Source organism: Bombus pyrosoma, linkage group LG8, assembly GCF_014825855.1.
Source record: "Bombus pyrosoma isolate SC7728 linkage group LG8, ASM1482585v1, whole genome shotgun sequence".
Lineage (NCBI taxonomy): Eukaryota > Metazoa > Arthropoda > Insecta > Hymenoptera > Apidae > Bombus > Bombus pyrosoma.
Window position 1 is genome coordinate 2761916 of NC_057777.1, and position 25533 is coordinate 2787448.

Sequence of the window (25533 nt, forward strand, 5' to 3'; positions counted from 1 at the left end):
ATATCTATATTTTATTATATCTAGATTATTACTCTTGTATAGTTCACATTCATAACTAAAGTATAAGATTTGATAAGTAGATATCTTTAAGAATATAAACATGAAGAATAGTAAAAAAATTAACAAGAGATTAAATTGAATATCTGAAAATATTTTAATGAAATTTTTCAAAATGTTTCACTTAAACGTGTGAAAGTCTAAGTTTGAAGTTGTATTTAACGTGTCGTATATTTAACCCAACCATTATGAAGGATTAAAATTCATTCAAAAGCCAGACGTGATAAAAAAAATAGATACAAATGCAATCGTTTACTGCCATCTGTAGGAAGGAGTTTTAAAGAGGCCATGAAATTTGTTCGTTCGGCGATAAGGTTCTAATGGTAGGGACCGATTCCATAACTAGCAGACGATCAAGTCTAGCAGACGACCAAGTCTAGCAGACGGCGCATAGCTAGCGTCGTTCGCGGGCGCTCGTGACTTTGTTTCAAACTCGAGGATCGTTGAACGCCGATAGACACAGTTTTACGTGAACGAAAAGTTTATCCCTGAGGCGGCTGCAAAATCGATTGAAAATGGATCCCGAAGCATTCCTGGACATGGCCAATCAGGTCATTAAGTTGAAAATGTTCCCGTACTTTGATATCGCACACAGCGTACTCTGTGCTTTACACGTCAGAGAAGATTTGGGATCCGGTAAGCCCAAGCCTACCCGACCAATTCTAAATTTAATCTGCTCAGAACCAGCTTATACCATTTCTAAGATTGTATTTCGCTCCCAACCATTTTTCTTCATTATTCTTGTTTAACTCACTTCCCGCTTTATTTATTATATTATTTTTCACTTATTTTATTATTAATAAATTAGTTCTCCCTTAATCTTATTTAATAATACTTAAGCTAAGAGATTCTTTTTTTATTCATAACAATTGGATTATTTTATTCTAAGTGTTAAAGTAAAGTCTTATTATCTTTCTGTAAGTTTAATGCTATGGAATTATTAATTTCTTTGACATAAAAATACAATTTTGTTACTAAACATATTTGATATTATTAATATTATAAAAATAGAATAAGAACATTAATACAACTTCCTCTTTTAATAATATTGTCCAAAACAAATGTATGAAAAATGTTCAAAGAGAGAAAAAATTATTCTCACATGGTATGCGGCATAATTAGAATAATCCTATTTTATGACATTCACTGAATTTACCTAGCTAATCTATTTCAGTATATACCCTTGTGGGCACGCCAAGTTTTTTCAAACCTTTGGCCTCAATTTTGATTTCTTATCATTTTTTGTGTTTCTTAAAGTTATGTGAATAACTTATTATAAATAAATATGGAAAATAGACAATTGTATTGTAAATATTTCCTAAATATATGAAAGCTTATTGTGTAAGAATGTTCCCAGATATAGCAGTAAAACTTTTTGTATCAATGACTTTCTTATGCAATGAACCATGAAGCAGCAATCTTTGAACAATGACTCAAAGAATTTCTGTATCTTTTATATTCCTTGGTAGTAGTTATGGTATCTAAAATCATATGAAAAATAAATTTTATTGTGAAATGTATTTCTTAACTATTTTCGTATTTTTTTAAATAAACTTTTATGTAATTTAATTTTATACTTATCAGAGTGTTAAAAATATACCAAAAAACATTATTTTCATATTTATAGTAGACTGGCATTATATCTGCACAAATACATGTAATATAATATACTTGTAAGGATTCCAAGTGACCTACTTGAAAGAACGTGCCCCTTTGATATTTTATGGTGTATTAGAAAACAGGAAATTTATCATATCTTGGATGTGTCTTTCTAAATTAAATTAAATGTTACTTTACATGTTACTAATTAATAAATATTTAAAAATCTTTGAAAAATGTTGTACCACTAATTTATCAGACTGTTTCAACTGTAGCTTTCATTATTTTTCATAACTTCATACTATCACAATTCTATTGAATAGGTGCTCAAGCATTTTCTCGGAAACATCCTCTTTCATGTTGGCTTTCAACAATGTTGGTAGTGTTTGCAAGTGGTATGCTATGCAATGGTCTTTTAGGAGAGCCGATTATTGCACCTTTGAAAAATACACCACAAGTGGTAGTAGCAACTATTGTTTGGTCAGTATCATTAAATTAAAAACTATAAATCTCTATTAATAATTTAATGAATTCTTTAATGGATATCTTTCCATAGCTTCAAGCTAGATTCCAATCTTCAGATCTCAATTGTGTCTTTGTTGCACTTACACTTTGGCACAAAGTACAAGTACAAGAAAAACACAATTGTTTACAAAACAAATAATATGACATCTCCCATAAAATTTAATAAGGTATATTATTATCTAATTATTGCACAGGTATATGATATTTTATACACCATTTGATATTGGATATAAAATTGCCAAGTTTTTACCAGTAAAGATAGTATGTGCTACTATGAAGGAAATATATAGGTGAGTACATAATAACAAGCAGATATTTGTTTTTTACCTTATTCTGTTATGTTTATATTATTTTGCCATAACTTACAGGTGTAAAAAGGTATATGATGGAGTATCTCATGCAGGAAAACTTTACCCAAATGCATATCTTATCATGGTGTTAATTGGAACACTCAAAGGTAACTTTTAATATCTGAAAAATAAAAGTAAAAGTGTATTGAAATACAAAATTAATTTATTTAATTTGTTTTAGGAAATGGTGCAGGTTTTACAAAACTTTTTGAACGCCTTATACGAGGAGTATGGACTCCAACTGCTATGGAATTTATGCAACCTAGCTTGTACATTTACATTTTCTTTCTATTTTTTTATAGATTAAAACTGAAATGAGTAATACGTAATATTTTACTTTTTAGCCCTACGAAAGCATCAATGGTTGCATCCATTATTTTCGTCCTTGATAAAAAGACTGATCTCATCTCGGCTCCTCACGCGTTAGTTTACTTTGGTATCGTTATTTTCTTCGTGTATTTCAAGGTAACAGGAATTTTGTACTCTTTCTTAAATGAAAGCTAATCTTTGCTAATCTTGTTTGTTATTAAGTGCTAATTGTTATTAATATTATTTCAGCTATCGTCCATTTTGCTTGGAATTCATGATCCGTTCGTACCTTTTGAAAATCTATTCTCTGCGTTGTTCCTCGGAGGAATTTGCGATTGGTTAGCCAAATTGTTGGGACGAGGCCAAGCTAAAGATGAGAAAGCGGATGCCAAGAGAAAGGACTAAATGTTTGTAAACTTCATTTACATAATATTAGATAATACTACGTACATGTAATTTTACTGCTATGTAATTCAATTTTCGAGTTTGCGATGTATAATATTCATTTCTTCTTTTTTCTTTTTCGATAGGTACGCATAAAATTCTCCCAACACGAACGTTAATATATTAGCATTGATATGCTAAAAATCAATGCATGGAATCAATTTAAACTAGTCAGACCATACTCGCATGTTAACGATGTGATGCATGATCATGGACAAATCATTAAATATTGGAAGTACAATAATTTATTAGTATACATATTTTAATAATGACAAGTGATATATATTGGAGAGTATGGCTTCCGCCGTTATGAATACCAACAGTATTATCTCTGTTGACAACAACTTGCCAACATAATTGCCTCTCCATAATTAATTAGACAATTTTATATGAATAACATTACGTAACAAGTAAATTCGTTATGTTTTATAAAATATATGAGAATTGTACTTAAAATCGATAAAATCTTTACGCGAAGGCTAAAGACGTATTTGTTGTTGATTTTTTAATAATCTATATATACAGGATTTCACACAATGTTTTAACGATTGAATTAGAAAAAAATTGTTGGTACGTCATTTTATAGGGTGAAGTGCAATTTTTAAGTGCATATTGAGACATATTGTTAGTAATGTTCAATTCAAAATATCCTAATTTTGGTATATGTATTTTGTGTGAATGAATAATTATCAATCTGTCGTACGATATTTATCACGAAGAAATATACTCAGGTTATCGAATTTAAACGTTAAGATAATTTTAATGCATATTAGAACAATAAGACTTCTGATAATAAAACGGATAACAAATGAAATCATCTATACATAACGTAAATATATCAACGAGGAAAATTATAACTCTTTTATACTATTTTATTATAATTAGATACTGACAATTGATACTTACCTACCATACACACATGTATCAAGCGTTTGCCTTGGACTCAACGATATGAATATAATTTGCTATGGAAATTAAATAACATAATTTTCATATAATATTCCAATTGACAGAACGTTATACATTTTCATGTAATAAAATGAAGTTTGTTCTTCTATACCCTTCTGTCGACTTATCGTCTTTCCAACCTTTTTAATACGCAAGGGTTTAGAGGCAACAAGATTGCTTCCCAACCCAAGTCTTCTGAGCCCTTATTATGTATCTCCAATTGTAGAAAAACATGAAAAATATACCATTGCTTGTCATAATTTATAACAAATAAGGGTTGACAAATTCTAGTCGATACCCCAATACGATTAACAAACGGCAATTGTTTAATAACGGTTTTTCGAGGTGCAATACAGTGCGACATTTGAATGAGAAATTGGGACAAAAATCAAAATTCGCTGACTACGTTTGCAAATCATATTCGCCACGTTCGCAGATCAGGTACGTGCGTTCGCAGACTACGTTCGCAGTCCACGTTCGCAGTCCACGTTCGCAGACCACGTTCGCAGTCCACGTTCGCGCATTTGTAGGCCACGTTTTCACATTCCATAGTACAGTATTCGAATAAGCATTCAGTACAAAGATCAAAAAATACATATAATGTACAGTGTTCCTAAAACTTAATCCTTTATTAGATGATCCGAGGTAAGTAAAAGTCTATTTATCAAATCTTTGTTAGTATTTTCCTTACTCCCTCCCTTAGTTAAAATATCTTGAATATTTATTTCTTTGTCTAACCACACACGATGACATTTAAATAAATAGTGCAGATGCCGGGAATGATCTCTCCATTTTTTCGTGCAGAAATCATTTATTTTCCCTTCCATTTCGTCAGATATTGTGCCAGCATTTAATAAAGGATAGAGATTTTGGGTAACATTAAAAATTTTCTTGAAATAAATGTAGTCAGAAATCCATTTTTCAACTAAGTCACTATTACGAATGGATTTCACTTAAAAAATAAAGAACGATCGTTTAAAGCGATCTTTAATTATGGTAACAACTGTTTCTATATGCTGATATAAAGAAGATATTTTTAAAGATACAATTTTAAAGAATAAAAAAATGATACAATAATAGATTTAAAAAATATAACAATATACAAAAGGAAAAGTTAATATGAGATCAAAGTCATTTTAAGATCATACTTATTTCCCAAATAATCTTCCATATCTTTTTATTACAAGATTTATTTATGTATTTTATGTTATATTAATCCTAATGTTTAATTATTTGCTTCTAGCGTATGTATATTTTTGTAGTGGTCTCATGCATATCGGAATTTTCGAATTAGTAACATTTGAAAGTATATCATTTGTTACATCAGTCCAGTCATAAGATATTTTTCCTTTACAATTTATATCGCATATGTCATAACTATCGATCATTTCATTTTCGCGCTCTTTACGAAGAGTAGATTTTAAATTGGCTTCGTTTGTTGTTTTACAAACAGTGGACGGAATGCAAGTCGACCGACCGCATGTTTCTACTCGCTTGCTTATACATTTCTTTTCAAAATGTACGTCCTTTTTCATAGTTAACGTTTCTTTATCCGACCTTACTACCGCCTGACTTTCATTGCACTTGATCACTCGAACCAGTATCGGATCTCGTTTCTGGGTACCTACGCTTATTCTTTCTGTTATATCTTCATACTTTGCGACACATACAGAGTCCTTGAACAATCGAGTATCACCTTGAACTTCTATGTCGCGATTGCACAGCTGCATTAACGATCCACTGATACCAACATCTTTACAATTCAAATGAGTACAAACTTCTTTGTCTATCATTGGATATTTCCTCTTCATTTTCTCCAATAGCAATATACTGTCTTCCATGGTTCCTTGTCTTTTATCCATTTTCATGAATGTGGATTGCAATATTAATTCGAAAATATCTTCTTCAGTCATGGTTAATTTATCATTACACATGGTAAACGTGCCAATTTCCTTCAAACTTGGTCGTCTTCGAACTTCTGTGAAAGATGACTTTTTATCAACCTTCTCATGAAATTCTTTCACATCATCTCTAATAACACTTGGCTCTAGCATCATTATATATTCTTTAATTGCTGTCACCATTTTGTCCATGTCAATGAAACAATTTTCTTTTAAGCGATATTTATATTTGTCTGAAATTAAACCTCGTTAAATTATGAAAATTGATACATAAATTAATAAGGATCTGTTTAATTTTATACCTTGCATTTTTTGCTCGTGTATAAATAATATTTTCTGCAGAAGTTGTTGTAAAACTGAGAGCATGACGGGATCTCTACTAAGATGTAGTATATTCAATGGACACGTATCTGTTGTACATGAATCCTCAAATTCTTGTGCTATTAATTAAAACAATTTTGTAAAATTAGTGTTTTATATGCATAGTATTGCATTATATTTTGCTAAGCTGCAAAGCAGTACCAATTAAAATGCTTACTTCCTTTTTCCACAAAATGTTTCAATTCCGTATCTCGCCGAGCACAACGTTTCACAGAATCATCAGACTTGGATCGAGCCAAAGGAAATTTTTCTTTAGAAACGCATTGTACGAAGTTCGATTTGAATTCTTTGATCTTTTCTGCTGTCACGCAGCCGACGCTACGCACTTGATGCAAGGACATGGTAGTACCAAATTCTACCATCTTTTCAAAAGACATACGGTAGGCTAAATTTCCTCGTGATACACAGATGCTACTCTGTATTCCTTTCGAAGCTTGATCTACCACATTTATTGCTACTTCCTTCATCTCTATCGTATCAGTCTTATAATATTTATCTTGCTCTTTTCCTTTTTGGTCAATTTCATCTGTAGTTTGAATTGATATACAAACTGTATTTTGTACCGCTTTGTCAAAAGAATCCATTGCGTTGACACCTATTTCACGTTTTTTCCTTCCAATAGAAAATCGCGTTTCAATTGCAAGTGGTTCTGATTCTGTACCTTGTTCCTTCTTCGTATCTCGAGAAACATCTTTTGGTACGAATTCAATTGCTTTTGAATGTTTATCCGGATCTGCCAGAACTAGTTGAGTAGAAGCTTCTATGGTACCCAACTGTAATTTACCAGTTACTACAGGGTCCACCTGTAGAACTTGCGTTTGAACTGATATGGATGCTGGAATATTATTTTTTAAAACCTTTTTTGGATCTTCGCTTTGCTCTACTTCTGTATGAGCACATTTCTTCGTAATCTGAATAGGTTTCACGGCTGAAGTAATTGATGTCCTTGCAGAGAGTCCTGTTATTAAAGTTACAACAGATGGATGTCTTGTAATCAAAGATGCAAAAGATGCATGTCTTGATAATGTCTGTAGAAATTCCAAATCCTCGGAGTTGCTCACATACTTTTTTAAATATTCTGATAGATCAGTAATTCCCATGGATCGGAAAAGTAAATCTGAATAAAACAGACAATAAATTTAAGTTGGTATCTGCACATGCATCCAAATTTTAGGATTTCATCCAAATTTCAAACAGATATTTCTCTATAATAAAAATTGATTTTTTACATACTATCACGCGTGACTCTGTCACATCCGGCACACGGACTGTATCCATTAGAAAGATTTTTATTGTATTCCGAACAAGAAATATAATTTCTTCTCTCGTTTTTGTTACAATCAATTTGCTCATGTTTCACATCTTCCCAACCACACAGTGGACATTTTAAAAATGGTAATTCATAACTGTTACCGTTTTCTTTCGTTAAAGGAAAATCACGGTTAAATCTGGTATCCATGGAAGTATTTGGAACAGCTGCAAGATATTCTTCTTAAAGTTAAAAAAAATTAAACTATTCGTACTCTATCATATTTCTTCTCAAAGTTATTTTTCGAACAAATTTTTTACCTATCTCTTGAGATTCTACATCTCTGGTGGGTTTGTAGTACAAAAGTTCATCTATTTCATGATCCCTCGAATCATTTTTCTTTGGTCTAAAGGATGGGCAAGGAACATATTTTACTCTTTTCTCCCTTTTTTCTTTTGTTATCGTTTCCCCCGTTGAATTACGTTTCCTATCCAGACAAGATAGGTTTTCTTGTGATTTGCTCCTCTTTGAAATCATCCGACCGCTGGTGGCATTATTACATGGGTGAATTTCCACAAATTTTGCTGCAAGGCTCACTCTTTTTCTTTCCTGTGAAGTTTTTATACTATCACTGCTCAAGGATCTAACAGCAGAAGTCATTTCTTGTTCATGAAGTTGACCGCTCTGCCTTTCTTCATCATCAATCACCTTCGCCAACATGCCTGCTACTACGTTGTACCAGGAGAATGGTGATTTATATTGTTTCTGAGATTGTAGACTTTGGATCGTTCGTGTTTGTTCCAATTTATATCTGTGCCAATGAAAATCATTGTTTTCATAAATAGTTTTGTAACCATTGATGTTAAAAAGTAATCATCTCTAAAATCAATCAATAACATAGTTTGTTAAATATTTTTAAGATAAAAATTTGTTTAATGCTTTGTATAGAGAACATTTCGTATTAATTTTCAATGTTTGCTTCGATGTTTAAAAAATTAGACTAAACTTAATTTTTTTGCATTTAATATGACATGAAGGTCATAATACTGCAGTAAATGAAGAAGGCTGTATATTCTTCTCCATTCAATACTGTGAATTCCGATCATCAAACGCAAAATAATCATTTTAAAAAGAAATTACATTCGTTCATGATGTTTTTTATTTTCTCTTATCTCTTTCACAATATTCATTACCAAAAATTCCGATCGTACATTACTTTTCTCTTATGCTCTTGATCTGGTGCAAATAATCGGCTACGGTAAAGCCGGGTATGCAGAGATCGTTGATAATTCTTTGCAATGCCTTGTTCTTCTCATAGCAGTTATAGTAATGTCTGTGATAAGGGTTCCAGAGGCATGGATATTGCTTATATGCTTTCAAAAAACTGATCACTAATCTCTCGTTCCATTTGGACGACATTTTATAATACGAAGAATTTACCAACAGTATTTTAATACAGTGTCTCTATGAAAATAGTGTTTGCGGTTTCTTATACGTTTATAATTTTACGACTATCCACAAGATAAAGTCAGTTTTAGTTAGAGAACGCGACTGAATTTGATCGCGCGATATATCGAACGGAAGCATTTGTTAAATCACTCTACATTATTTTATTAATTTTGTTTCGCTACGATACTATACATTAATACCAGAACCAACATAATAGAATCATATTTCATATATTATATCTTTGATAAGATTTTTTTCTAAATACTAAACAAATACAGACAATTCGTAAACATTATATTCGTTGCTTGCAATCGAGATCGCAGGAAGAATCTGCCTTGATCATGATTACCGGAAGGCCGCAGCTGCAAACCATTTCCTTGCGCAAAATTGCACATTCGCTGCAACTAGAAGCTGTACAGCAATCCAAATATTTCAGTTTCATATGATCCAGACGTTCTTGTGCAATTAGATCTTGTATTCGTTTCTCCAATTTAACAGCAATTTCTGAAGACAAATAATTTTACCTTAATAATTATTTTTGTAATATATTACGCTATCAATATTCACCAAAACTTATATTTCGCAACTGAAACGCAACACTCTTGCCGAACATGTCAAACTCGTCAGTTTTCCTTCTTCCTTTAATGTCTTTCACTGGTGGAGCACAATCTGTGTAACTAATGTCTGTCTCCTTCTGAAAATTATTTCGTACATTTAATGTTACTTGTAACTTTCGACAAACTTTACATTTATTCTCGTTGATTGAACTAAGGACAAGAATCTATTTACTAGATCTTTTTTCATCAAGTTAAAAGGTACTTCATTTTCCATACACACTTGACAAGCTGTACATGCGGTTTTGAAATAAGAAAGTTCAGATTGAGTCGCGTGCTCAGTACTGATACTTCTGATATTACTCCCCACATCGATTTGAGATGCTTTCTGCTGGTGCAAGTAATATTTGCAATCTCTTGCTGTGGTTTGTGAAGTAGTTACACCCTTCTCTTCCGCCAGGAAGAAAGGTGATTTTTCTGCTTTCCTAAGTGGACCATGTTTTAATATATTTTATTATGTACACTAATATTAATCAGTGATGTGTTAATACTATGCAAATGAAATAAATTACCTAAGACGAGTACGAGGTTTAACTATATTCGATTTGTCACAATAACAAGTTTCATATGGACAATCACAGTCTGTGCTTAATGCTCTTGGTTCCGCAGGGACTGGACGTATCGACTGTGTTTCTTTATAGTCATAACTTTCATGTGTGTCTGTTTTGTCACTGCATATCTATAACAAAATTGTTATAATAAATAAATAAAATTTGTACAATGTGTTTCATTATAAGTTGATATGTACCTTGCAGCAATCACTTGTACAATTGTAAGTTGGTATAAATGGGAAAAACAATTCATGGATTATTGGAAACCAGTTCGCTATTGGTCTATAAAACTTCTCACAGGAAATTGCAGCACTGATTTTAGACAGCTCATAACAGTATTGGGCCTTTACACAGGTAATCCTTTTGATACAATCATAAACTGTTAAACAGCAAACATCCATAGAATCCACAATTTCTTTGTAAGCTTTGTAACGACATCGTTTGTTCTTATAATCCGGATGAAAAGGATTTCTTAGACATTCGTGTTTACTGTAAAAAATTACTAATCTCAACGTTAGACTATCTGTCCATGCAATTGGCATGATAAATTGCTTCGATCATTTGTAGCATAATCAGGTTATTTAATCCCTCACTTGGATAGATGCCATTATTTACATATCATAAAAGCTATATGTACATATCTTGAGCTTATACTAAAATTCGTAGCAAAAATTTGTATGCTGAAAGAATGCAATGAATGAATTACGTTCGGATTATACATCATACATACGTAAGATTCAAAAAGTTACTAGAATTTAGAAAAATATACATGAAAAAAAAATGAAAGAATACATGAAGTATATAGTCTGTTTAGCTATTGATTTTCTTACGTAAATATATGTGCATAATGAAAGAATAAGATGAATAATTCTTAATATAAATAACAAACGATATACAAAGATCAAAAAATTTATTCAGCCATGTTTGTTGTTAAAAGCATCATTATAACAATATCTTAGAGATTAAATTATTTTAAATTACATCTGCGTGTGAAATAAGAATTATTTTTAACCATAAATTCGATGTAATATGTTCTATGTTATAGACTAGAACCAGCGGTGTATACAACAAAATCTAACCCTTGAAGCTAGCATTTTCTTAATAATTTATTTTTATTGATAAAGAGTTGTCTTTTATATTAAGTAATTCGGCTTTTTACAAAAAAAAAGTTGCTTTAAATCCATAATAGATCTTCGGTTATTAAATTGCGCTTGCACTCGTAGCTTCAAAGTATTCAAACACGTGAATATGTAACAAAAATGTCCATATAAAACCATGAATATGAATAATTTGTCACATGTTTGGTAGCTTTATATTCTAAAACAACCTATGCTCAGTGTGAAAAATATTAGCATTTCCTTGTATCATGCGTCATTAACAAAAATATACATTTTGCCTCTAATACAAATAAGTTTGTATGATTAACTCTGTTACTTATGTAACACCATATTATATACAATGTGATATCCTTTGTATATAACAATTATACATGTATCTTTTCATAATTATTCATTGTTAAGATTATCTTACTGTATTATCTTACTTATCTTACTATATTATTTGTGCTATCGACGTAACCTTACGAAGAAGACTCAATCGTCGAAGCCATTGCAGGTAATTGTTGAGGTACAAAATTTATAACTTCATGATAAACAAGTTCTACAAATAATAAAAATGAATTACCGCGTTAGTAATATATTAATGACTATTTGTAAAATATATATATTACATATATATATATATATATTACAGTGGAAACATATACCTTTCCATTTTTCAACAGGTAAATCCATATCTTCAAAACTTTGATCATATGGTAAAGATACTGGTTCATCAGTTGGATCAGCATACTGTGCAAGATATGGGTGAGCCAAAGCTTGTTCTGCTGTAATTCGTTTCTCTGCATCTAGTTCTAACATTAATTCAAGTAAATCTATAGCTGAAAAGTAATAAAAAATATGTTAATTTAATTTATAAAAATAATTTTAATTTAGAAGACGTTTTAAATTCGGTAATTACCTAAAGGATTGGCCCCGCGAAATACTTCTTTGAAGTTCTTTTTTTTTAGCGGAGGTAAACTTTGTATATAGTTTCTCGCCTAAAATAATATTTTTACTTATTAATTTTCAGTTTTTACGTATAATTTGCATTATTTCAATATTTGAAATTTATACAATATTTCATGAAAATATTCTTCAAAAATTGTGCATGTAATACCTCATAAATGCGTTACATATTTTTGTTATAACTCATATTATACTCTTTTTGTAGCTCTTTTAATATTAATATTACCTTATATTTTAAACTTCAAAGCAAAATCATATTATATTTTTAATATTATGGAAAGAATTATAAAATGCGAATAAATAATGTAAAAAATTTTAATTCATAAAAAAATAATTAAGAAAGATTGCAAAAAATATTTATCTAAAAAAAAATTACCTCTTGGCTGGTAATTTTGCTTAAAGTTTCCTCTGTGGGTGTACCACAGAGTACTAAAACTCGTGTTAGATGATCAATGTCTGCTTAAAGTTAAGGTATGTTTGAAGCATAATTTATTATACAGGAGTAGGAAAAACTTAAAGCAATGTAATATGAATTATGGTTGTAATTATTTTAAGCATTTGTTAGCATTCCAAAGTACGAGTTATAATATATATATGGAAATAACATATATTCACCAAACAAATTTGTAAATATTATGAAGATAACTCTTTCATTTTAGTCATATATATATAGTGAAATTGATTAATCAGGGAAATATTGATAAAAAACATGTAACATGCGAGGCAATTAAATTGTAACACGTTATCAATGAGCAGCATGCACTATTTAGGCTTTTTCTATGGATAAATTTTTATTTAACAATTTAAAAATTACTTACCGACTCTGACGATATTTTTTGCATAAACTCGTCACGTGGAGTACCCAGTATCTCCATTATTAAGTTCAGTTGGTGTATATCTGCTCTTGCTAAGGTTCCACCACACCTTTTTCTACTTTCACTATATGGATACTTTAATTATTACATAAATACAACAGACAATTTCGTGCATTGAAGCATATTAAAAATTATATACATATTTGAATGAATTTTTACTTGTAAAATAAAAGCTAATTTCCGTTGCTATCAAAGAGAAGCGAAATTAAAGCATCTTTTGCCAATTGACAAATAAAATATTATGTAATTAACATATTAGTAAAACAACTGAACATTTTAAAGCAGGAAAGAAGCCATGTAGAGCCTTAGCGAAAAGCATATTTTTTAATTCTGAGATGATTAAAGATGGTTAAAGATTTATAATATTCATTGAAGATGAATTATGAAAGAAGTTTTATGAGCATACAAGTACAACATAATTAGATGAAAACCACAAACAACAAACTTGAATATTAGACATTGATATTAAGAGGAATTATAAAAAGCATGATTGGTTGTAAAAAGGATACGATCTGTTCCCGGAAATAACGTTCTCCCCGTTAATAGCTCGGCCATTATACATCCAACAGACCATATATCAACTAAAAAGCATAAATATTATACTATTGTGCATTATAAGATATTTGCAAAAAGAAAAATAATAACCACCTGTTTGATTATAATGCATCCAATTAAGCATAATTTCTGGAGCTCTATACCACCTTGTAGCAACATAACCAGTCATTTCATTTTCTGTAGGTCTGGCTAACCCAAAATCTAAAATTTTCAGCTCACAATCTTCATTTACAGCTATATTAGAAGGTTTCAAATCCTAAATTTGACAAGAATGTATTTAAAGTATTCTACATTACATTTAAATTGTTGTTATCAGTTATGCTACTTTACCCTATGTATTATACTTGCAGAATGAATATATTTGAGACCACGAAGGATTTGATATACAAGAAACTGTACATGATCATCCGAAAGTTTCTGAGTTCTTACAATATTATTGAGATCTGCACCCATCAGATGCGTGACTAAATATCTATTAAAAGTACATGTGATTACTAAAACATGATAAGGAGTCATAATCAAGGGGTTGAAAAGAGATAATCAACATTATAGAAGTACATAAAAGCACTTACACCTGCTGAAAATCTTCTAAAGAAGAAGAGGGATGGAATACATCTAATAAACCAATTACCTGTAATGAATTATATGATTATTTCATTGTAAAACTCATTGATTTTAATTTGTACAGATCAATAATAGCATAATGGAACTCACTATACAGAACATAGTTGTCCCTAAATTTAGTAACAAGATAAAGTTTCTAAATCCATTAATTTCTACAATGCCAACTTCAAAGATATATTAAACTTATATATAATCCACATTTGTGTACTCACATTTTCATGATTCATATGCTTCAACATACGAAGTTCCCTGTATGTGCGTTTTGCATGCACAGCTGATTGGAATGGTCTGGCTAACTTTTTTATTGCTACTTTCTGTCCAGTTTTTGTGTCAACTGCCGAGCTAAAAATATATATATGATTCCTTAATCCAGTTTCTACTATGATTTACATAGAACAAAATAAGAATATATATATAATATATAAATACTTAGTTGTAAGATTATGTGAATGTATATTTATAATAAGGAAGTAGAAATTCTTGTAATTCAAAAGGGAATCAATAAATACATACATATTACAATTTACATTTACAATAATAAACTTAAATCTTAATAACTAACTTAAACATAATTATTTAAAATTATATAATATATGTATATGTATATATCAATCTTCTTTTATGATCATAAGAGGATTTATCTTTCTAGAAAACAGAATGTATTTCATGTACTTAAAGAATTAAATAATAAAGTAGGAGTTAATATAAATTTACTAATCAATTATCAAATCCAAGTGGAAGTTCTGTGAAATGTTTCACCGAGAAAATTCAGGTATAATACATCTCATTAAATTCATCTTCACGGAAAAGCATTGTCAAATAATTCTAATTTTAGTTTGGCCCATGATGTAGAATGCGACGGTGCACGAGATACTTGCACGAGCTGCCGCAATCGTAACATTTACGTATTGACAATCTCGTTAAAATCTAAATTACAAAATAAGAAAAAAGAAAGAATGACATATGTGTATATACGATTTTAAGTGACATAATGAACGATCGTAGAAATGTCAAGGTTATGATTGGTTCATGGTCGCAACCAAATCTTAAATTATTAACGAGATACGGAGCGGGATCATTTAAACATTATAGACAGGTTCCCGAATAAGGAACAATCTAAAAAATATATGAGATTAGGATGGTATTATGCAATTATTGAAACATATAAATTTATGTTGGAATTGTTTTTCGGAATTCTTACCAGACCTGACCATAAGCTCCTGATCCCACTGGCGTGAGCATTTGGTATCGTTCCGGAACCTCCCATTCGGTCCTATTTATTTCGATTTTATGAAACTGCGGCATGCTACATTCAATTTCTTAGTCACGCCGCTTGATAAAAGAAAGAATAACAACAATTACAGCACAAACACCACGCACTAACGTTTGGAACCGGAGTTTACAGACACTTCATGCATTTCCAAATTAGCCCAGTATTAAAAACTATATACCACATCTATCGTATAATCGTATGTCTACGATCCCTCGAAGTCGATTCTGTATTCAGATCGATAGCGTATTGAAATTTTTTGTAACGGCGAGAGGTCGATTTGTCTTTCTCGATACTTGTTTTTCGTCGATTAAACAAATAATGTGTTCGATTTTTTGGGGGGATTTTTACGCAAATTCATATTTTTGAGAATATAATTGATAGACTAAGTAATAAACGGATATCTATCCATTTTTGTGAAATATACAGGTGTAAAAATCTATAGAACGAATATAATACATAAATATATACAAGATATCCAAAGCAGAGTATTTATCATAATATTCTGTGGATGAAACAAATTTCTATTTAAATCCAAAAAAAAAAAAAAAAAAATAATTTAAATTCCCGAAAAAGAAAATATAAAAATCTGGAACAAAAATTTAAAAATATATAATAAGAAAAGGTTATGAAACTATTAAATGGAAAGTTGACTTATAGACATGGCCCACCCTATATGGTATTTAAGTCTTATTCGATTGTCTCTTTCCCCTTAACTCGAGACAGCTTTTATTTCTGCTAGTTAGTCCAGCGGTTCTTAATCTTTTATATATCACAGACCTTCTTTAAATAATTTTTTATTGTCATGGATCCCTAAGACTTAACTCAAGATTTAAATAAGTAATGTGCCAAATATATATTATTAAAATACATTAACTATTCAACAACCTTCTCGGAGAGAAGAAATTCATTATAAATAAACTAAATGATTTTTGTTTGAATAATATAATAATAACTTGCATGTATGAAGATTTCGCGTTCCCCGGGGACTGTGGATCACAGGTTAAGAACCGCTGATCTAGTCATGTCATGTCTCATATGTGTCTTACCCTCTCAGCTATCATCTCATTCTCACCAACTTGAACGATGACCTAATAACCTAATCCATGACGATAACGCCATCTATAACTTCGCTGATGCGCGGACTAGGAACGACTTAATGTAAGATGTAATGTGTGAAGCTATGATTGAGCGATTGTAGCGCCACTCTCTGTCAATTATTGCGTATCTAACACAAAAAAAGCTCTTGCCCCATAGCTAGCAACATTAGTAAATGACGTGGTAAGATTTGTTAGGAACACAGTCTTTCTTGATGAATATGAGCATAAATAATGAAGAAACGATTGAATACGAGCCTTCGATTAGAAACGTAATCGAACAACGGTCTTTGCGATGGATATTTGTCGGTGGTAAAGGTGGAGTCGGTAAAACGACGTGCAGGTTAATATTCTAACCTCAAAAGTTCGTTTGTTTATCGCAGTTCGATCATTGCTTATTTCAATTTCCAGTTGTTCGTTGGCTGTGCAGTTATCGAAAGTCAGAGAAAATGTACTCATCATATCTACTGACCCGGCGCACAATATCTCCGACGCGTTTGATCAAAAGTTCAGTAAAGTTCCGACGAAAGTAAAAGGTTTTGAAAATCTTTTCGCTATGGAAATAGATCCAAACGTGGGCATTACCGAATTACCAGAGGAGTATTTCGAAAGTGAAGCAGGTATTTTGTTTTATCAATGTTATACCTTTGCATTACACTTTATATGCTTGCAATGTTGTTGGTAGTTTGATGAATAAATGTACACATAAATTGCTTATAAAACAGTTTCAGGAGGAGAAGCCATGAGATTGAGCAGAAGCATAATGCAAGAAATTGTTGGAGCATTCCCTGGTATAGATGAAGCAATGAGTTACGCAGAAGTCATGAAGTTAGTAATACTTTGTAATTTAACAGTATTGGTGAAACCATAGAAAAGCTTTCTTACCTTTGATTTGGATTATTATGAAATATGTTATAGACATTAATACCTTGAACAACTTTTTTATATACATATAAAAAGCATAGTATCTCTCTTAGTTTTTGAGATATTCGCAGAAACCTATTGATACTTCTACAATTCTATTTATATTTTATTCTTATATAACTTATAGTTGTGCATCTATGACAACATATGTGTCAATATTGGTTGCCATCTTCTCATCTGCTTATCTTCTGTTTATAAACAAAGGTTGGGCAAGCTCGAAGATCCAGCACAAAGTTGCATATGCGAGGCTGCAAGAAATATCTGTTATTTATAATTTATAACTTACTTAAAAGTAAATATCATCAATGTATTGAGTTTCAATTTGGCTTAGGTTATTCTATTCAGCCGTCGCATGAAATAATAACAAATTAATTATAAAAATAGTAGGCAAATGAATAATTGATATTATTTTGCGAAAAAAATAATTGTTATTATTTTAGACAAGCGTTCCCGGCCGCCGCGTGGCAGCCGTATTAAAAAGATTAATCCAAATTCAATACATTGATGATATCTTTTCTTAATTAAATTATAACAAGCATTTCTTGTAGCCTCGTATATGCAGTGATGCACGTTACCTTTGAGCTTGCCTGACCTTCATTTCTAAGCAGAAGAAAAGCGACCGCCATCAAGCAGTCGGCAATCAATACTGATGCATATGTTGCAAGACACACACAACTATAGGCAGAATTCACTGTAGTGGTACCGGCAGATTTTTGCAAATCCCTCTAAGCGAAATTGCCGGTTATATGTATAAGAAAAAGTTGTTTAAAATGTTAAGTTTTATGACATAACTAAAAATCATCGAAATCGGAGGTGAGATAGCTTTCCTGTAGTTTTACCAACGATATTTATATATGGTATAACTTAACTGTTTGATATGTTATTCATATTTTCAGGTTGGTTAAAGGAATGAACTTTTCTGTTGTTGTTTTTGATACTGCACCCACTGGCCATACTTTAAGATTATTATCATTCCCACAAGTAGTAGAAAAAGGATTGGGGAAATTAATGCGTCTGAAGATGAAGATTAGTCCTTTTATTACACAGGTCAGAAATATCTAGTTTAATGAATGATATGTAGTATCAGCTTAAACAGTATTCCAATTTCAAAACTACTTTGTTATAGATCAGTTCATTAATGGGAATGACAGATTTCAATGTAGATACATTCTGTAACAAAATAGAGGAGATGCTTGTTGTCATTCGACAAGTTAATGAACAATTTAAAAACCCTGACCAGACTACATTTGTTTGTGTGTGCATAGCAGAATTCTTGTCATTGTACGAGACAGAAAGACTCGTACAAGAATTAACAAAATGTGGTATAGATACTCACAATATCATAGTGAATCAGTTATTATTCTTAAAAGAAAAATATGCATCTTGTAAACTGTGTCTTGCTAGGCATAAAATACAAGACAAATATTTAGAGCAGGTAAATCAAAATATTATGATTTTATATTACTTCATATAGAAGCTTAAGAAATTAATACAATAACTCTTTGCTAGATAATGGATCTTTATGAAGATTTTCATATTATCCGGGTTCCTTTATTAGAAAAAGAAATTCGAGGAGTTCAACAAATCAGAGAATTTTCGGAAAATCTTGTAAAACCATATAAGCCTTAACATCTGTACAATTAACATTTCGTAAAAATATATAACTTTGACATGTAATCAAAAGATTTTTAAACTAAAAAGATCACTTATACACGATGAAGTTTGTATAAGAGGTAATACTTTTATAATATTTAATATAATATGAATGCATATATTAAAAATTTCAGTCTGGTGTACTTGTATATTAAACATTACTTGATCAATTATATATGTGTAACTTTTATTTTTGTTTTTTGTACTACCGATTTGATTATAGAATTATAAAAAATATTTCAATTACTAGAATTTTTTATGAATAGAAGGGATATCACTTAATAATATTAAGTTCTTTTCCAATATGTACAAATGCGTTTACAGCATATTCTATGTCCTTTTCTGAATGTGCAGCACTAATTTGAACACGTATTCGCGCTTTATCTTTTGGTACTACTGGATAACTAAAACCAATAACATAGATTCCTTGTTCTATAAATAAAAAACGATTATTATACGTATTGCTAAAAACTGATACATTACATGATATATTGTAAATATTTACCAATCATTTTATCAGCAAATTCAGTAGCTAATCTTGCATCACCTATCATAACAGGACAGATAGGATGATTGTCACCAGCAATTGTAAAACCAGCTGCTTTCATATTACTTCTAAACAGACTGGTATTATTTTTTAAATGATCCAAAAATTCCATAGAATTTGTTATTAAATCCATAACCTATATACAATATTAAAAAATAAAAATATGAGTGATCACATTATTTCTGTTATTTTAACAAAAAAAAATTTACATTTTAGTATACCTTACTAGCTGATGCAACTACAGGTGGTGGCAATGAATTTGAAAATAAATATGGTCTGCTACGTTGTCTCAACAAATTAATAAGTTCTTTTTTACTAGTTGTATAACCACCTGCTGCTCCACCAAGAGCTTTACCTAACGTGGAGTTAATGATATCAACATTTCCTAATTGATTAAAATAATCCTCTGTGCCTCTAGAATTAAATTACTCAATATTAAAATAAACTTTATAGTTAATCTAATTATTTTTCAATAATACAATATATTTAAAAAAATTAGAGTAAGTTAAAATAAATAAAAACCACAGTAAATTTAGGTCCGAATTTTAAAAGAAAGTTAAGAAATGTGAAAAGAACTAAACAATTGTTATAGAAGAAAAAATTGTATCGGCTGTTAATTAATAGAAATTTAATACAAAGTGTATCAAAATAAATGTAATTACCTTCCAGCTTTTCCAAAAAATCCAGTAGCATGACAATCATCCACAAACGTAAGAGCGTTATATTTCTTTGAAAGCTCTAATATCTTTGGTAATGGTGCAACAGTGCCATCCATAGAAAAGACGCCGTCAGTTGCAATCAATCGTAAACGCGAAGACATACTATCCTGTAGCTTATTCTCCAAATCTATCATGTCCCTATGCTTGTACCTTTGCAAAATATAATATATTTTTACATAATAAAGAAAAATAAAATAAAAAACTCACTCACTTCTGTCTCCTTGCTTTACATAACCTGATACCGTCAATGATGGAAGCATGATTAAGCTCATCACTTATAACAGTATCTTCAGCTGTTAATAATGTCTCAAATAATCCAGCATTTGCATCGAAACAAGATGCATAAAGAATAGCATCTTCTCTGCCATGAAAGTTAGCAATTTTCTTTTCTAATTCTATGTGAATGTCTTGTGTACCACATATAAATCTAACAGAACTTAAACCTGCTCCATACTTATCCAGAGCAAGTTTTGCAGCAGAAATGACTTCTTTATTATCCTAAATTTAAGAAATAATGAAAATTGATTAATATGATAAACACAATTTTATCATATTAATTTTAGAAATTCTAATACTTACTGCTAACCCTAGATAATTGTTAGCACAAAAATTTAGGGCCTGTGTTCCATTTGCTAATACAATACGTGTTCGTTGAGGCGAAGTAATTACTCTCTCCTTTTTCCAAGTACCAGCTGCTTCTATAGCTTTCAATTCTGGTGTTATACATTCTGCCAGTAAGCTCATGAATCTTCCCAATATTATCCATCTTCTATTTTGAAATTTTATACCTGCTAAAAAAATAAATATTTAAAATACAATGTTTTTGTTCACAATTACAGTTGAATCAAAATATAGTAAAAATAAGATACTTTTATTAAGAATAGAATTCATATTTTAGTGCACTTTACAAGTTGTAGTATATCTCAATGAATACTGGAATAGTGCTTGATTCTGAAGAAGTGAAAGTATAATGAACTAGACAAACCTGTTTAGGTGTGTAATAATCTTCAATCTCTGCATAATTTTGTTTTATAGGAGATGATCTGTATGTAATCTTTTGTAAGTAATGTAATCAATATTATTGAAAAATATATCAAATATAAATTTTGATAAAATTGTAATATTTAGGTAAAAATAAAAAGCAATGATTATTTTCCATCACGTTTATTTTACAAGCTTTTTACATTTCGTCCATATAATTGCACTTAAATAATCATTAATAAATATCTACTATTCTTTATCATTCAAATAGTTTATTCTCTAAGTTTTCTTGCTTCTAATGGATGTTTTTATAGTACTAATATTTGGCAAATAGTTTTCTGTATATTTTAACAAGAAAATTTTAAAAAACATTTGCTTTGTTATATAACACTACCTGTGCTATGGAATTACCTTAATTCACGTGATATATGTATACTCAAGATTATTACATTATAATAGGAATATTATGTACTATGTATCGCGGACACGATAATAACTATTAAACAAAATATTAGATTTGCATTTAAATAAAACTAATATTCTCTAGTGTTCTATATACGATTTGGAATTACTTTTATTACTAAATTCTGTATTTGCTAAAATTTGCCAGTCTTTTTATTCATAAATTGCATTTTGAAGTCTCACTATTTGGTCTGTTATTACTTGGTCTTAATTATCACGTACTCTTACATAATAATTTATCATAGAACGAGAAGTAATGTTCTCTCCTAAATAACTCTGCTATTTGCATTATCTTTATTTAATAGAGAAGATGCGTGGACGAAAATTCGAGTTGAAGTTAAGCTATGTAACATTTACAGATTATCTAAGATACAATATGTAGACGATTTTTAATTCAAGATTAATACCAGCAAAAATTAATGTACATAGTTTTGCTTCACCTTTAACACCTATAACATTATATATTAAATTCATTAAAAAACATGTAGCGAATTTTTACAATGCAACAAAGAAACGATAGTTGAATACAATTTCACGATGATTTGTTCTTTACAGAAAAACGAGTTGCTAAAGTATATGCACGAGGAAAATTGTGCACGATTACATAAATAAGTCCCAAATATATAATGATGGCAATTGTAAGAAAGAGATCGAATACAGCTGGTTTTACGCTGAAATATAATAAACTATGTTATCTGCAAGAAATAATGTTGATAATAAATGAAATAATAAATGAAATTTAAAAATTTACCTGTACACATTCAATATTGCTTTTGTAATATCATAAAATACAAATTCTGGGTCTTGCTTGTCAGGACTATGCAAGGTAACTTTAACATCTCCCAAATATCTAGCCATTGCTTCTTTTAATGTACCAACTAACATATTATTTTTATCTGCCAGTAATGTAGCAGCCCTTGGTTGTGACGCTAAGTAACTGAACCATAAGGATAATGATTCCTTAGAGACTCCCTAAAAAAATTAAATTCAGTTAATAAAACAAAAAGATGTATTTTCTCATTTCTCTTACTTAAATGATAAAAGATGTATACCAGAGGATCCATGAAAACTTGACTAGAGCTCAAATTGTATATATGTCTAGCTAATGCTTCTGCGACTGTTTGTGTATGTTTGTATAATCTATCTATTTGTCTTGTCTCTATTACATCTAAGATCGTTGTTCTAATTGGATCTTCATGGCTTTTCAAAGTTGACAAAGTCGTAGCTGGAAATCTACGAATACTATATCTTTCGTGTTCCCAAGCCAATGTTTCATCAGCTAGATTGATTTTTTTGTGCACGCCTTCAACAGTAGTCATATTCAATGACTCAGACACAGCTTTAAGTTTTTTGTAAAAAAGACCACCTGTAGAATTTTCTTTAGGTGGTTTGGAGACATGCACATAAAGATTATCGCTAGTAGATATTGTGTCTAGACAAATAACATATGCAGCATCCTAATAATTGAAATAATATATTATATTATTACTTTAAAATTTTGAAACAAATGTATGATGATAGAGGTCTTTTAGTGTATATAATACTTGTATTATCGAGCCTTCAAGTCCATCTAATTGATCCTCCAGCCACTTTTTACTGCCCTGGTAATTAAGTTTGCCAGCACCAGTTACAATAAAGACAAGATTATATTGTGGTCTTGATCTACTAGTGGAATACAAAGTAGAAAATAATCGTGCTATTTCCAATAATATTGCCACTCCTGATGCATTACTGTCCGCTCCGAAAGACAATTCCTATTTATTAGCAATAACATACATGTATATACATATCTTATTTCTAAGATTCTTAACAGCTGTATGAATAAACATTTATATCAATAATTCTCTTACAGGTGCAACACCAGCACTATCATAATGCGTTACCAAGGCTATAGTTGGTAACTTCTCCTCAGCTCCAGTACCAGTTAGCTTCCCATGTAAAGTAGCTATTTTTACATCTGTCTTAGCTAGTGCCTGTCCAGTTGCTACAACTACTTGGTAACCACTAGCAGATATAGAATTAAACATTGCTTCAGCTGCAGATCCAGCTTTCTCATCAGTAACAAAACCATTGGAGAGGTCATCTAATATAGTTTGCAAATCAGGATGCCATGAAGTAAAATACACTGGAATTGTTGTTTCTGGCCCAAACAGCATAGATTCTTCCAGACTCATAATATGCTGCAATAAACAATAAGAATTATAGAGAATAACAAGAAGAATATAATGAAATTATAAGAATTTAAAATATAACTGTTGTATTTATGAAAAAGATCTATCAAGAATAAAGTGAATCAACCTGTTTTTCCTCTAATGTCAAGTCATTAAGTTTTTCTGGTAAAACTACTATCAAAGCTCCAGCTTTATGTTTAATAGAGTGAAATAAACTTGGAGTAAGACTCAAAGCTTTTGTAACTACACAGTGTCTAGAAGTACTCCATCCTGTGAGGGATCTTGCTTCCAACGAAATCGGCGCACTACGGCAACCTGATCATAGATTATGTAAATGGCAATATTAATAAGATGTTAGTAAAATGGCAATATTAATAAGATGAATATCCAAGGCGAAAACATTTCGTTACCATGTGGCACACCGTGCAAGTCATACTGGTGCATACGATACACGGGGAATTCGTGAGATGCGGCAACTGGGTTAACCGGAGAAATAATAATAAAAATCGGCAAAATTATCAGTAAATAATAAGGCAAATATCCTCGACATAGTTCAGCAAAACTATCACATTCTTCTAGCCACATACTTCTTTCTGATTTCTTTCAAGTATACTAAAGAGTAAAAGAATACAGCTCCTAATTATTTTCATTGACCTAACATCACGAAACGAACTGTACCTAACTCATTCTTGCTCTACCTACAGTAAGAATTACATATTATATATACAACACAGACGAGGTGATAGACCATAAATAAAATATAAGATAGATCTAACATCCACATGTAGTTTTGTGTCTAGGAATTTTTTTTTAAAGTAAATGTTATTATGCATTTTAATCTGATTTATGAATTACAAATTTAATTACCATGAATTTATTATAATGTAATTGTTACAGAAAACTTAGAAATTCAAATTAAATATCAAAGACTAATGACACTTCTTTCATGATAGGAATCCTTTATTTTAGAAGTACATATCATTCAATTTGAAATTTCATACATTTCCATTTTATTACATTTTGTTATAATGATCGAACATTACATTTAAGCAGGGACCAAAAATAATAGTTGTTTCTAAAATTTTTATCAAATAAGTCATTGACAAAAAAGGTAACATGATCCGGTAATACATATGTAATTGTTTAAATGATGGACTGATAACTACATCTCAAAGAAATTTTTCAAAAAATTAATAATTAAAAAATATTTAT

The 25533-nt window shown here is 30.4% G+C and overlaps 7 protein-coding genes across 16 annotated transcripts; 2 read left to right on the top strand and 5 right to left on the bottom strand.

Annotated features, from left to right (window-relative positions):
* Nucleotides 1–336: 336 nt before the first annotated feature.
* LOC122570213 (trimeric intracellular cation channel type 1B.1) lies at nucleotides 337–4341 on the top strand. Its single transcript, XM_043732256.1, has 8 exons — nucleotides 337–693; nucleotides 1980–2136; nucleotides 2376–2471; nucleotides 2550–2638; nucleotides 2713–2800; nucleotides 2876–2996; nucleotides 3090–3247; nucleotides 3371–4341. Exons 1-7 carry the CDS (start codon nucleotides 573–575, stop codon nucleotides 3243–3245), a joined length of 828 nt encoding a protein of 275 aa, XP_043588191.1. The 5' UTR covers nucleotides 337–572; the 3' UTR covers nucleotides 3246–3247; nucleotides 3371–4341.
* LOC122570201 lies at nucleotides 4259–8504 on the bottom strand. Of its 3 annotated transcripts, none has more exons than XM_043732226.1 (5): nucleotides 8084–8504; nucleotides 7748–7990; nucleotides 6672–7631; nucleotides 6436–6573; nucleotides 4259–6366 (listed from the first exon to the last, which is right to left on the bottom strand). In XM_043732226.1, exons 1-5 carry the CDS (start codon nucleotides 8481–8483, stop codon nucleotides 5462–5464), a joined length of 2646 nt encoding a protein of 881 aa, XP_043588161.1. In that variant the 5' UTR covers nucleotides 8484–8504; the 3' UTR covers nucleotides 4259–5461. The 3 variants fall into 3 exon arrangements, with proteins under 3 accessions (XP_043588161.1, XP_043588160.1, XP_043588159.1); XM_043732225.1 differs by having other exon boundaries at nucleotides 7748–8002; XM_043732224.1 differs by having other exon boundaries at nucleotides 7748–8005.
* A 992-nt stretch (nucleotides 8505–9496) lies between these two features.
* On the bottom strand, nucleotides 9497–11122 carry LOC122570209. Of its 3 annotated transcripts, none has more exons than XM_043732243.1 (5): nucleotides 10575–11122; nucleotides 10339–10505; nucleotides 10050–10251; nucleotides 9780–9903; nucleotides 9497–9716 (listed from the first exon to the last, which is right to left on the bottom strand). In XM_043732243.1, exons 1-5 carry the CDS (start codon nucleotides 10917–10919, stop codon nucleotides 9505–9507), a joined length of 1050 nt encoding a protein of 349 aa, XP_043588178.1. In that variant the 5' UTR covers nucleotides 10920–11122; the 3' UTR covers nucleotides 9497–9504. The 3 variants fall into 3 exon arrangements, with proteins under 3 accessions (XP_043588178.1, XP_043588177.1, XP_043588175.1); XM_043732242.1 differs by having other exon boundaries at nucleotides 9780–9906; XM_043732240.1 differs by having other exon boundaries at nucleotides 9780–9906; nucleotides 10002–10251.
* A 148-nt stretch (nucleotides 11123–11270) lies between these two features.
* Nucleotides 11271–16777, bottom strand: LOC122570210 (mitogen-activated protein kinase p38a-like). Of its 3 annotated transcripts, XM_043732246.1 has the most exons (11): nucleotides 15699–16777; nucleotides 15212–15424; nucleotides 14710–14839; nucleotides 14446–14504; nucleotides 14204–14345; nucleotides 13967–14129; nucleotides 13828–13899; nucleotides 13262–13341; nucleotides 12397–12475; nucleotides 12143–12316; nucleotides 11271–12036 (listed from the first exon to the last, which is right to left on the bottom strand). In XM_043732246.1, the coding sequence occupies exons 3-11, from the start codon at nucleotides 14734–14736 to the stop codon at nucleotides 11957–11959; spliced, it is 876 nt and encodes a 291-aa protein (XP_043588181.1). In that variant the 5' UTR covers nucleotides 14737–14839; nucleotides 15212–15424; nucleotides 15699–16777; the 3' UTR covers nucleotides 11271–11956. The 3 variants fall into 3 exon arrangements, with proteins under 3 accessions (XP_043588181.1, XP_043588180.1, XP_043588179.1); XM_043732245.1 differs by lacking the exons at nucleotides 13262–13341; nucleotides 15212–15424 and adding an exon at nucleotides 12820–12899; XM_043732244.1 differs by lacking the exon at nucleotides 15212–15424 and having other exon boundaries at nucleotides 15699–16776.
* Nucleotides 16778–16992: 215 nt separating this feature from the next.
* LOC122570211 (ATPase ASNA1 homolog) lies at nucleotides 16993–20641 on the top strand. Of its 3 annotated transcripts, XR_006317752.1 has the most exons (7): nucleotides 16997–17207; nucleotides 17276–17484; nucleotides 17590–17692; nucleotides 18685–18835; nucleotides 18915–19223; nucleotides 19298–19521; nucleotides 20205–20641. XR_006317752.1 is itself a non-coding variant. In XM_043732248.1 (6 exons), exons 1-6 carry the CDS (start codon nucleotides 17080–17082, stop codon nucleotides 19415–19417), a joined length of 1014 nt encoding a protein of 337 aa, XP_043588183.1. In that variant the 5' UTR covers nucleotides 16993–17079; the 3' UTR covers nucleotides 19418–19614. The 3 variants fall into 3 exon arrangements, 2 of the variants coding, with proteins under 2 accessions (XP_043588183.1, XP_043588182.1); XM_043732248.1 differs by lacking the exon at nucleotides 20205–20641 and having other exon boundaries at nucleotides 16993–17207; nucleotides 17596–17692; nucleotides 19298–19614; XM_043732247.1 differs by lacking the exon at nucleotides 20205–20641 and having other exon boundaries at nucleotides 19298–19614.
* Nucleotides 19608–21677, bottom strand: LOC122570206 (2-amino-3-ketobutyrate coenzyme A ligase, mitochondrial). Of its 2 annotated transcripts, none has more exons than XM_043732237.1 (7): nucleotides 21577–21677; nucleotides 21287–21495; nucleotides 20919–21205; nucleotides 20651–20857; nucleotides 20210–20402; nucleotides 19947–20124; nucleotides 19608–19873 (listed from the first exon to the last, which is right to left on the bottom strand). In XM_043732237.1, exons 1-7 carry the CDS (start codon nucleotides 21596–21598, stop codon nucleotides 19716–19718), a joined length of 1254 nt encoding a protein of 417 aa, XP_043588172.1. In that variant the 5' UTR covers nucleotides 21599–21677; the 3' UTR covers nucleotides 19608–19715. The 2 variants fall into 2 exon arrangements, with proteins under 2 accessions (XP_043588172.1, XP_043588171.1); XM_043732236.1 differs by having other exon boundaries at nucleotides 21287–21498.
* Nucleotides 21678–21855: 178 nt separating this feature from the next.
* On the bottom strand, nucleotides 21856–25050 carry LOC122570203 (nicalin-1). The gene is made up of 7 exons (XM_043732229.1): nucleotides 24732–25050; nucleotides 24449–24636; nucleotides 24001–24330; nucleotides 23695–23904; nucleotides 23203–23607; nucleotides 22902–23122; nucleotides 21856–22821 (listed from the first exon to the last, which is right to left on the bottom strand). Exons 1-7 carry the CDS (start codon nucleotides 24904–24906, stop codon nucleotides 22683–22685), a joined length of 1668 nt encoding a protein of 555 aa, XP_043588164.1. The 5' UTR covers nucleotides 24907–25050; the 3' UTR covers nucleotides 21856–22682.
* Nucleotides 25051–25533: the final 483 nt, after the last annotated feature.

Excerpts from the sequence above, each read along its gene's own strand:
- LOC122570213 (XM_043732256.1), top strand. The coding sequence starts at position 573 with ATGGATCCCGAAGCATTCCTGGACATGGCCAATCAGGTCATTAAGTTG. Across the intron at positions 694-1,979 it reads CAGAGAAGATTTGGGATCCG|GTGCTCAAGCATTTTCTCGG; the intron begins GTAAGCCCAAGC and ends TCTATTGAATAG. Across the intron at positions 2,997-3,089 it reads TTTTCTTCGTGTATTTCAAG|CTATCGTCCATTTTGCTTGG; the intron begins GTAACAGGAATT and ends ATATTATTTCAG.
- LOC122570201 (XM_043732224.1), bottom strand. The coding sequence starts at position 8,483 with ATGTTGGCGAAGGTGATTGATGATGAAGAAAGGCAGAGCGGTCAACTT. Across the intron at positions 8,006-8,083 it reads TGTAGAATCTCAAGAGATAG|AAGAATATCTTGCAGCTGTT; the intron begins GTAAAAAATTTG and ends TTTAACTTTAAG. Across the intron at positions 6,574-6,671 it reads ACATTTTGTGGAAAAAGGAA|CACAAGAATTTGAGGATTCA; the intron begins GTAAGCATTTTA and ends TTTAATTAATAG.
- LOC122570209 (XM_043732240.1), bottom strand. The coding sequence starts at position 10,919 with ATGCCAATTGCATGGACAGATAGTCTAACGTTGAGATTAGTAATTTTT. Across the intron at positions 9,907-10,001 it reads ACTTGATGAAAAAAGATCTA|AAGGAGACAGACATTAGTTA; the intron begins GTAAATAGATTC and ends AATAATTTTCAG. Across the intron at positions 9,717-9,779 it reads GTTGCGAAATATAAGTTTTG|AAATTGCTGTTAAATTGGAG; the intron begins GTGAATATTGAT and ends ATTTGTCTTCAG.
- LOC122570210 (XM_043732245.1), bottom strand. The coding sequence starts at position 15,802 with ATGCCGCAGTTTCATAAAATCGAAATAAATAGGACCGAATGGGAGGTT. Across the intron at positions 12,317-12,396 it reads TCGCGGGGCCAATCCTTTAG|CTATAGATTTACTTGAATTA; the intron begins GTAATTACCGAA and ends ATTACTTTTCAG. Across the intron at positions 12,037-12,142 it reads ACCTGTTGAAAAATGGAAAG|AACTTGTTTATCATGAAGTT; the intron begins GTATATGTTTCC and ends TATTATTTGTAG.
- LOC122570211 (XM_043732247.1), top strand. The coding sequence starts at position 17,080 with ATGAATATGAGCATAAATAATGAAGAAACGATTGAATACGAGCCTTCG. Across the intron at positions 18,836-18,914 it reads TTAGTCCTTTTATTACACAG|ATCAGTTCATTAATGGGAAT; the intron begins GTCAGAAATATC and ends ACTTTGTTATAG. Across the intron at positions 19,224-19,297 it reads AAGACAAATATTTAGAGCAG|ATAATGGATCTTTATGAAGA; the intron begins GTAAATCAAAAT and ends ACTCTTTGCTAG.
- LOC122570206 (XM_043732236.1), bottom strand. The coding sequence starts at position 21,598 with ATGAATTCTATTCTTAATAAAA. Across the intron at positions 21,206-21,286 it reads ACAATTATCTAGGGTTAGCA|GATAATAAAGAAGTCATTTC; the intron begins GTAAGTATTAGA and ends TCTTAAATTTAG. Across the intron at positions 20,403-20,650 it reads TTTTTTGGAAAAGCTGGAAG|AGGCACAGAGGATTATTTTA; the intron begins GTAATTACATTT and ends ATTTAATTCTAG.
- LOC122570203 (XM_043732229.1), bottom strand. The coding sequence starts at position 24,906 with ATGTGGCTAGAAGAATGTGATAGTTTTGCTGAACTATGTCGAGGATAT. Across the intron at positions 24,637-24,731 it reads CTTGCACGGTGTGCCACATG|GTTGCCGTAGTGCGCCGATT; the intron begins GTAACGAAATGT and ends ATCTATGATCAG. Across the intron at positions 23,123-23,202 it reads AAGTTTTCATGGATCCTCTG|GGAGTCTCTAAGGAATCATT; the intron begins GTATACATCTTT and ends TAATTTTTTTAG.